The 11,457-nt window shown below is 35.7% G+C and overlaps 1 protein-coding gene across 1 annotated transcript; it reads left to right on the top strand.

Moving 5' to 3' along the window:
- The first annotated feature begins 4,197 nt into the window (after positions 1-4,197).
- Positions 4,198-4,830, top strand: LOC148822245 (zinc finger BED domain-containing protein 5-like). The gene has a single exon (XM_088929996.1). The coding sequence runs from the start codon at positions 4,198-4,200 to the stop codon at positions 4,828-4,830; it is 633 nt and encodes a 210-aa protein (XP_088786122.1).
- Positions 4,831-11,457: the final 6,627 nt, after the last annotated feature.

Genomic DNA, 11,457 nt, shown 5'->3' with positions numbered 1-11,457 from the left:
AGGGTTCCATTGAAATCAGTAGACATAACAAAACATTGGAATTAAAAAAGTACAATGCTTAGAACAAATACAAAAAAATTAACTTTAATAATATAGTAGTTACTTTTGTTATACTGTAATTAGTTATAATGCCTCTTCACGCTTCTGCAATGAAGAATTATCTGTTCTGATAGTACTACAGTACTTCCATTTGTTTTAAAGGCCGGGGCACTGACTTTTGCAAATTCCTTAGCTACTGGTCCCGCTTTTTAGACTGTCTTCCTGTAATTTGAAATGCGGGGGGAAAGGAAGGTGAAAAAAAGTTTGTGGTTCCTGGCTGTCATTTGTCCAGTTCTTTTTGAAACATGCTGGCAAAGCATGTTTCAAAACTACTGAAGATAGCAAAGGAAACACTTAATTGTTTCTTGCAAAAGAACAGAAACAGAATCACATTAATTGATCACAGAATATGTGAGAAGATTTTTGTAAAAGCCCTAATAGTAAAGCACAGCCGGCAGGATGTTATGCATTTTTATGCAGTGAAGCCTTTATACAAAAGAGATCTTTGTCAACAATCACCAGGCAAAGCTGTGATTTCTCAGCTTTGTACGTTTCTGAGTGGGGGTCTTCCATGATCTTTTAAAGATTTTAAAGATATGTTTTCACAAGCTACTGTCATTGCAGTGGGATTGTACCACCAGTTGAGGTCATTTCAGCTTTGCACACTTCTCATGCAGTATTTTCCCACGTTGCCTTCCTTGTAATCAAGCTGTGGTGAAATAGAGGGGAAAACTCCAACTCCAATAATACATTTGAGTCTGTGCATTTAGCCTTAGTCTGTAAGCCTTCGGTCTGTTTTGTTGCTTTGTATTTAGTATTTTGTCTTTAAAAGTTAGTGTTGTACATTTTATGTTGTTTGCATTGTAATTAAGGATTTGTTTTTAATTTGCATTTTTGGATCTTTAGCTCTGCTGTACTCAAAGTTGCATAAATGGACACTGCACAATATTTCAATCTCAATGGTTGGATGACGAGAATAATAATAATAAGCATAGTTTCTATTGCAATTAATATGTCATTTGATTCAAATGCTGGTAATTATGGCTTTTTGTCATGTTGAATGTTTTTAAAGTGTGAAACTTACAGTAAATGAGACTTTTCTTAGCAAAATGAATAGTCAGTTATTTAAAAGTTGATAATGCAGATTTTACCTATTCATTGCCTGACATGAAAAATAAACATTGAAAAATAGTGGTTAATTATTTACAAAATAAATGTCAATTTTATCTTTTCATTTGGCAGAAATCAAATTCTATCGTCCTCAATTAAAAGCCACTCCAGGGACAATGTGAAATATTTCCTGTATAACCTAACAGGCCATGCTTTTAAAATCTTATGTACACAATCATTAGACAACCTTCTGACAGATTATTTTTTCTAAGAGCTATAGGAGAAACTCACTGTGGGAAATGATTTTCACAATTCTAAAGGTAATAGAGTAAGTATGATCTGAGATATATTTGTAGGAGTTGAAGGATTTAGTTTGGGGATTTAGGGTCGTAGGCGTAATAAGAACGGAGATGAAAGACTTTTAGATTGCCTCTTTGCTGACTATGATCTTAGCAATTATGCAGATCTTTTATTTGCCTGGCAAATAAGCCTGTTTAAAAAATCATCTGCCTGAAGGGATCTGGAGAGACAATGCTATGCACTTTCCTAACACTCTCCTTAAGAAGCATGGCATTTAAATCTAAATTATTTATTAGTTTCTTGTTAATTCTCTGCTGACAACTTACCCATTTCAAAGACTCATATAAAGACTAGATCAGAAGTATAAAAGATGATCTTTACCACTGTTACACTGACTTGTACTTTCCGGCCAGCTAGTGGGTACCTAGAGCAGTGCATTTAACACCCTCTCAAGAGCAAAGGAGACTACTAGGCGGTAGATTGTCCTGAGGTCACAACACCTGCACAGAACAGATTTCCTGTTCCTGTGCTTGTACCAGATATATATGTCATTCTGGAAAAAGGCAGTGAGTGCCAACGACAAGGGTAAAGCTGATCCATTTTCAATAGAAATCATGTAAATTCCATCATTCTTTCTTTCCCCAGGGGTAAAATATAAGGATCATATAAGGATATCTTTTAATTATCAACTGGCATGAGCTTTTTTTCTCTTAATATTTTTTTCAAAATGGAGTATCAGTTGCTAAATCTACTGTACCTTGCAAATCAATGTGTGAGAAAGATGGTTTTGATGTGCCAAAATGAACTCATTTTATATAGATTTTAAAATAGGCAAAAAAAATAAGACAAACTAAAGCCAGTGCTCTGTTAGAGTGACTGCAGGACATCTATTTTCAAAGTGCCAGATAGATGATCTGGATATGTGCTGAAATTCTGCCCACTGATTCAGGACGTCCTGATGAAGTGAGACAATGTTCTCAAGGACACGTCCTTCAGACAGAAAAAATATACTGTAAATCAAAGAGGTAAATAAAATAATAAATAACCTGTCATTTTTTTTTCTGTACAGCACCTGTTATAGAAAATACTGTACAAGATTATGATGAAACATTTACAGGAACAGTGTTGTACAATGTTAGGGCTACAGTGGTCTGTTAAAAACGATTGCAAAAGAAGTACTTTTAAAATGTATTACTAAGCTCAACAACACCTTATTAAAGATGAACTTTCTTATCATCATTCTGTGAAAATTCATATTAAAAAAAAAAATTGAGATTTGTTGCAACTAGGGTACTGTTACAAGTTTACAGAAGATGACATGTATATGTCCTGCTTTGGTTTTTAATATATTTTAAATACACTGTCTTGCTTTAAAAATGTAAATTTATAATGAATTGAAATATATATAAAATATTCTGTATCGGGAAACAAAACCTCTATTTAATTATAAGTAATGTTCTATTCTGCATCTAATGGATGAGATGGCTGCTCGTATGTGACCTACTCTGTAATACTTAATGGGATATTTGTTAAACATGGGACAAAGTACTCCATGACTCATGAAAGTGTGGCACTTAAACTTTTTTGAAGCACAAAAGAGATTTAATTTGTTACAGGTTAATTTTATATTCATGAATGTACAGTATTTATTCTATTTTATAAGAAGCTTTGTGATTTCAAACTGTGCATCTCATATGTCATAATAATGGCTAATTATCTAGGCCTGTGGTTCTTGAACTGTGGTATGTGTACCACCAATGGTACGCGGAGCACCCCCAGGTGGTTGTATACCATTGTATAGTAATGCATGCTACAAACCTAAGCGACTAATTGTATTTAAAAAACAAACTTCAGCAAATAGGGAGGTAGGAGAATGTGCATGATTTTGTAACACTGCCAATCTTGTAAGCACAGGAAAGCGTGATAGATGACAGAAAATTATTTAAAGACTGTTCTAGGTTAATTTGAGAAAAATACACCGAGCTTCTCTATGTTTCGCTTCCAGGCACATTAAATAAAAACTTCTTTTAACTTCTGAGATGGACTCCTGACTGTCTTTTAAGGGAAAACGGGGGAAAATGCAAGCTTGCAGATTGCTAAAGCAGGTAAGCTTCACACTATTGGTGAAGAACTTTGTTTACCATTGGCAAAAGAGCTGACATTTATTACTGTATATGTGGAGAAAAAGCTGCTAAACAGCTCGACCTGCTGCCCCTAATAGAATTATTGATATGGCAGATGATGTCAAAAGTATGCTGATAGAGCGCGTTAAGATGAGTAGATGCTTTTCACTGCAATTAGATGAGTCTGTAGATGTCATTGATTTGGCCAATTTGCTCGTTTATGTTAGATATGAGTTTGAAGGCATGTTCCATGAGGACTTTCTGTTCTGCAAGCTGCCGCCAACAAGAACTACGGGAGAGCACATTTTTCAGCATCTGAATGAATTTATCAAAGAGAATGGCATCGACTGGAAAAAATGTGTCAGAGTTTGTACAGATGGTACTAGAGTAATGACATGGTGACACAGTGGTGTAGTTGCACAAATTAGAAAGGTTGCTCCAGATATGAAGTGGACGCACTGCAGCATCCACCACGAGGCCTTGGCAGTCAAGAAAATGCCTGAGGTTTTAAAATTTGTGTTAGACTCTGTCAAAATGTTGTCAAAGCTGTGAATTCTATCAAGGCTTGACCAATGAATTCACGTCTGTTCAGTGTGCTTTGTCATGTGGCTGGTAAAATTAGCCTATGAATGAGCTGAATATGGGACTGCAGAGGCTCTCTTTAACAATTTTTGATGTGTCTGACAAGATCACTATTATGAAGATAAAGCTGCAGCTTTTTGTTAATAAAATCAACGCAAGTGATGTCTCTGCTTTTCCAACTTTGGAGAACTATCTTCACACATATGGTGTGGCACTTGAGGCTGCTGTTTGTGATGTGATTGCAGTGCACCTCCTGTCATTGGAAGAACAGTTATCAGAGTATTTTCCAGTTGAGGCCACACCAGAGTGGATCAGGAATCCCTTTACTGTTGATGTCGCAGGAATACCCAAGGATCTGACCTGTGCTGAGCAAGAGAAGTTGCTCGAGTTATCATCTGATGTGACTGTGATGTCAGAATTGAAAAGACAGTCATTGTTGGATTTCTGGATCCAAAAACAGAGTGAATACCCAGCCCTCTCATTGAAGGCTGTGCGGTTTTTGATGCCTTCTGCTACTACCTACCTTTGTGAGAAAGGCTTCTCTGCTTTCACTGCAATCAAGACAAAGTACCACAACAAAATGGATGCTGAGCTAGATCTGCGTTTGAAGCTCACGGCCCTCGATCCTGACATTGCAAGGCTTTGCTCGACTAAACACGCTCACCCATCTCACTGAAATGGTAAGTGCTCAGTGCTATTTTTATTATACGTGTGTGTGAGTGTGTGTGCGTGTGCGCACTCATGTTGGTCATAGAGATTTTCTATGGTTCCTATGAGAAGATGACTCATAGGTGGTACTTGGATGCTTTGGTTTGATCAGGGGTGGTATTTGGTCCAAAAAGTTTTAGAACCACTGATCTAGGCAATTCAACTTTCAGACATCTGAGAATCATGTTTGTTTTGCAAAACATCTTAGGTTAATCTTAAGTAAACATATATACATGTATTATTCTTTGATGAATGAAGGGGTTTTTGTTTATTGCAAAGTGAGTTACTGCCCTTAAAGCACAACATGCCCTTAATACTGTTGGTGAAACACCATGACCCCAGAGCTGAAACCCACAGAATGTATCTGTAACCTGCATCTCCACAGGATGAACAAAAAACTTTTGGCTTAGGAGATTAATTATTAATGGTCTGCACTAAAAGTAGCCTACACAGGCCAAAAAATACTGTCTCTCTGACTCAATATTTGATCCTTATATTTTACCCCTGGGGAAAGAAAGAGTGATGGAATTTACATGATTTCTATTGAAAATGGATCAGCTTTACCCTTGTCATTGGCACTCACTGCCTTTTTCCAGAATGACATATATATCTGGTACAAGCACAGGAACAGCAAGAAAGTGTACATTACAGATGACACTTTAGTTTGGAAAGAAAAAGTGCTGTTAGGAAAAAACAATCTCAGTCTAATTGCAGTGCCTTTGTACTAATTAGAACAAATAGCTGTAAGTGCAGAGTGCATCTTAGCACCTCATTTAACACTCAAACTATCAACCACAATCAAAAGTTCTCATAGGATTGAACTTGCCCCATGAGTTCATATGGAGTTTTTAATTACCCTGTTAAATAACGAACCCTGTCATGAGAGACCTGTAGCAGAATTTCATTGAAAAGGTGGAGGTTCCAGTTATATTCTAAGCCAGCTAAACAGCATGTTTCGATTGAATTTATTTAACTTTTTATGAAAGCCTTTCAATATGATTGAAATACACATTTTTGTAAAGAAACAAATAAAAACAAAAGCATATAAAATATAGTTGTACTGTAGTTTTCAAAGTTGTGACAAAGTATCTATTTATTATGGTTGAAAAAATGGATTAATTTTCTTTTTGTATCCGAATTCACTTACAGCATAATCTGGAATCTGTAATTGTCAATCAGCTAAACCCTTAACCACACAGCATCATTAACACAGAAGGAATGTGCTAATGTTAAGTGTTCATCGTTGAACAATCCACCTTTTGCATTGTAAGCAGCAAAGTCTCTACACCAGTATTACCTCAAATGGAGGACTGTCGAATGCTCTCTGCTAACACCACAGGATTAAGGTGTCACCGCTGCAAAACAACCTAAGCAAACCATGACAAACACAAGTTGCCCTAACCCCGGTAGTCTATTGTATGGAACAACTTGGAAATTTCAGTGTAAGTCGGCTAATGATACAGTTCAGACATGAACAGCAGTGTCTGGTGTACAGGACCCAGCTTCTGTTGTGAATAGGCACTAGTAGTAGTCGAGCCACTCAAGAGCATATTCAGTTTGATCATTGATGGGAATGTGCAAAATAAAGCAAAGAAGCTAAAATCTTGTTCTACTATAATAATAATAATAATAATATCCAGTAATTGCAGAAGAAATGCATGCCTTAATCCCTTCTTTATACACATCTTGACTTGGTATTGTTACATGCTCAGTGACTTGGCCAGGAAATGGTTTGTGGCACTCTGGGAGCCTTTGAGGTTGAGAGATGCAGAATAATTGATAATGCAGTGTGTTTCGTTTTCATATTTTAAGTCCCCCACAGCACTAGTAACAAACACCTGCCGAGTTTAGACCTAAACACCATCTGAGTAGATTTCTTTTCTCTTTTAAGGCGCACTCTGGAAAAGAAAACCAGAGGGTTTACTTCCATCATCCTGGACAGTTTTCAACACAAGAAATGGGGCTAGACTAATTCCCAACCAGACTTACTCATTAACTTGAGCACAAAACTGTTTCTAAGCCTTTAAAACACAGTGGATAACTGTGGGATGTGCCTGAGTTTATCTCCTGCCCAGATCTGAGGCAACTGTTCAGCAAAAGCATCTGAACAGCTGTATAGCCTGTATTGGGAATACCTTCCTTTCATGATCAGATTATTTCTGAGCCTTTTATTTTTCAAATGTGAAAATGTCCTTGTATTTTTTTAATTCTTCCCACCATCTGTTTCTTGGTGGTCCCTGCTGTGTGTCAGTCCGTGTCAATAGAATGTGGCCCCTGGGTGTTCATTGAAGGAGGGAACTTATAGTCTAATGTTCTGAAATAATTATATCAGGTCTCTTGCTGGGGGTAATGATGCACAGAGGGGCCAGTGGACTTGTGACTACCAGCTCTCTCATTTAGAACATATTGAAATGCTTATATATTTATATTATTATTTAGTTACATTATCATCATAATTAATATTTATATGAATTTATATGAATTCATGTTTTAACATTAAAATAAGCAATGATTCGAAATAAATTAAACTCTTTCATATATTAAGTTGATGTTTTCTTGCTGTCTTGCATTTACTTCATGTACAGTACATACAGTATGGGTTTAAGAATCTTTACCCCTGTGAAGTTTAATGGTTGTATTCCAAGAAAAACCCCAGCAACATTTCTACCAGTCATTAAACCCTCCTGGTTATACTATCCTTATTTGTCCAGATCAAGAATAGAACTATTTTTGTCTTTGGTATCTGTTTTTGTATCACCAAGAAGAGTTTGTTCCAGTGAGTTGAGGAGGCTGTAATTCTCCTTCACCAGTAACTGAAGGGAATGCGTGGTGCCCTTCTTGTCCATGTTACTGAACATGGAGAGAAATCTGTTTTTAGAGTTTCTCAGCTTTGTTTTCACTTGTCTTCTGACCCCACCCGTCTCTCTTTCTCTCTTCCTCCATCTCCATCTCTCCAGTGTTTACCACTCATGCATTCTTTCCCTTATTACTGTCAAGCCTCCGAGCAATTCTGATTATGCTATCATATTGCCTGGCCAATGCAGTTATCCTTCATTCTGATGATAGGATCCCATTTCATATTGGCCATTAAATTTTAATGAGACTGGAGAGAGTGCGGCTGCTGCTCTAACGACAGGCAGCAGAGCTGAGAGCTGCAAAGCTAACACTGTTATTTGTGGTGCTGAGCTCTGTGCAAACACTAAGGTATGCTCTTCAGGCCTCACTATAACTTAATTGACTCAATGCTGTCAGTGGTAAACTAGTGTGTTTTTTTAGAAGCAAAATATTATTTTGCAAATGCTACAATCTGAGTTTATACTGCACACGAAAATAAAGAACTGAATGTCCATGTGAACTGATAATTCATCATGAGAACATACTGATCATGCTCCTGTCCCCCTCTTGTTTATCAACATTTATATTGAGAATAAATTGTGCATGTGGGGCCCTTTCTGTAAATGTAAAACTAAGTATATTACACAGGTCACAAACCCAATGGAGTATCACATAAGTACAATGTGCAGCTTAAAAAACCATTTTAACGACGTTTTTAAATCTATATTGGAATTTGTTTTTGTATTGGATTTGCCCTTGACAATATACTTTATCTTCTATTTGATTCATTGCTTTACCAGGATCCTGATCATCCTTTTAACTCATGATTCAGAAACCAAATACCTCTTTGTGTTTTATGGCTTCTTCCTTTCCCTATCTCTGATAGTTCTATGGGTGGCGGTATGCAGAGAGGACGTTCTTTTGCCGATTATACAAGAGAGGGCAGTATTGCCAGCAACTCTTCCTTATCACATTAAATCCGGTAGATTGTGTGGTGAGCTTAAAATTTCAATATCCAATTTGTACTTTCTGATGGTTGATTTCTGTATTAACATATTTATTTTACAATTTGTTTTGGGGATTGATGTATTTACTCCTAGTGTATTTTTCCTGTACATTAAAGCTGGACATTTCCTTTTTCTTAAAGTTGGTTATGACCAACTCTGCAATGTTGTGTTTTTTATGGAGACACTTAAAAAAAAATCCAAAATAATGCACTGCCATTACTATTTAGAAGGTGTGTAATACATAGTCCACTATGTATTTTACCATTATGTATGCCAACACCAATGCTGAAGAACAGCAACTACTAGGCATAAGAATTATTTCATATGGTACAAAATGGCGCTCAGTAAAACAAGATATTTAATAGTGATTAAATTAATTTATAGTGTCGTGATTATTTGTTATAAGTACACTGGAATTTTAGATGTATTAGTAATTAAGCTATCCCCCAGATCCTATTTCTGACATGGCTATATGCTGTAATGTTTATAATCTCCATTTCTGAAGTATGTTTCTGCAAGCACGCATGCCAGCAGTGAAAGTGTATAGCTAATGGTGTTGACGCTTACAAGCCAAAAAACAATCCATCACACAGGCAAAAAAACAAAGTACTTCATAGTTTTAAAAGGCTATTCATCATAATAGCCTTTCCTGTCAGGCTGCATTCAGATATTTCCCGGGGAAAAATAAAACACAAGCCAAACTCGGTTACTGGCAAAAAATGAGCAGAAATAGCATGTTATAAATTTAATCAACAAGGGGACAACTGCAGTTGCACACAGAACACATTGCGTTGGATTTTGGGAAAGGAGATGCGCACTTTTATTGTTACATATGATTACTATTATACTGTATACTATAGTACATGCTGTATTTCCCATGCTTTCTGTATTGAAAATAACGATGGAAGTGGGTATATATAGTATGGCAAATTATATATACAGTATATAATGCAGACATACAGTATGTAAAACTCAATTTATACACAAAGATTATAATTTGTAGTGTATTTAACTTATGAACACACTTCCTGTTCTGCTTCTAAACATTTAAGTATTATTTCAAGTTTATTCAGAAATATGTTTCTTCCATAATATTCAGGAAAGTTATCCCTAACTGTGATTTGATCATTTATATACAGTATACATGCCTGCCTCTTTGATTATAGCATTGCATTGTAACAGGTGAAGTGGATAATGTATTCTTAATTTGCTGGATAGTATTTACCAGACGAAATATTTAATTTGTAAGCCTTGTGCAATTGTGCTTTTACAGGTATTATATTCTATCTGCACAAGAGTTTGTAATAATGCTGAGAAGCTTATTAAACATCTTTGGATCAAATAAGAATTTAATTTATTTAACTTGGTAGTCTATGGTAAAATGCCTGATAGTTCTGCCTTGCTTTTCAATCCTAACATTTATTATCACACGCATTGAGTCTAATAAAGATAAGTAGCCTTGTAGTTATTGTAAACAGCACTTTGTAGCTTGGTTTTATTCATTGCACAAAGTGTGAAGTTAATACAGAAAAACAAATTTAATATCAAATGTGAAAGGGTTGACGGAAAACTGGGGAATTCAACTAATCTTGGGGAGGGTGATTTTAATACATCCAGGACGGAAACTTGTTTCTGGATTTGAGATATGCCAGAGAATGAATAAAGAAAGAAAACAATGCATAGAAAAGAAAGAGAGAATTTCATTTCATTCTCATATGCTTTGGTGACAGAAGGATTTGTTTTAGCACTGAAATAAGCTGGTTCTGTTAATCTTTGCTTGCTGTGTATGCACGGATGGTTCCAATTAGTTCCAGCAGCATTCTGCACGATATCATAAATACAGAGTACCTGAAGAAGAAAGTAGCCAAAATGGATCCAATAACAGTGGTGCCACTGTTAACCTGTCGTGGTCTTTTCTTGTTAATTTACCAGGGTTTCAAGTGCATTGAGATGCAAAAAAAGATTAATAAAATGCATTCTTTAAAGGACTATTGCTTCTTTGACTTAGAAGGCGGTGTCTATTGAAATGAAGAAAAGAAACATCTAAAAACTGCAAAGCAAAATCTGGAAATGTTTAAATAAGGATTTTATTCCCCTTGAATGCTTCCAGTATTAAAATTTCAAGGTTATCAAATAACAAAACTAAATTTGAAAGGAATCAACAAATCAACTTAAATTAAAATTTGAACAAGTGAAACCACAAATCATTTAAGACATTTTTGTGGTCAGGACTATTGTCTTTGCTGATAGCTGGGTATACTATTCACTGTGACATGTTGTTCACAGTGAATTTCTTAATAATTTCATTTTTACATACAATTAACTACAGTACAACGTAACTACATAGTATCACTTAAAATGGGCATCTTCAATTTTCACATTGTACTTGGCATCAATCACTGACAATCAGAAAAGTGTTCACTTACAATTTAAAATATGTGGGATAAACTCCAAAGATCTTATACTGTATGTACATATCTTTGCCTAGTGCTACATGTGTTTATCCAGCAGTGTTTTATGAGGGTCTTATGTAATATAATAGATTTATATAGATTTCAGTAAAATAAATGCAATGTTTAGTGTAAAAGAAGAAAAGGTAGCATGCCCTGTGGAAAATGCCATCAACACAGAGACGTGTTTTTTCCCCCCTCAGGCATTATTTTGCATTAACATATTATTAAAATCTTGTAAGGAGTAGAGAAAACTCAAATTAAAGCTTGAGTTTAATTCTTGGAGTTGGTGATTGCTCTCGC

The sequence above is a fragment of the Atractosteus spatula genome, chromosome 13, assembly GCF_055471065.1.
Source record: "Atractosteus spatula isolate fAtrSpa1 chromosome 13, fAtrSpa1.hap1, whole genome shotgun sequence".
NCBI classification, from domain to species: domain Eukaryota; kingdom Metazoa; phylum Chordata; class Actinopteri; order Semionotiformes; family Lepisosteidae; genus Atractosteus; species Atractosteus spatula.
This window is presented reverse-complemented; position numbering and strand designations above follow the sequence as displayed.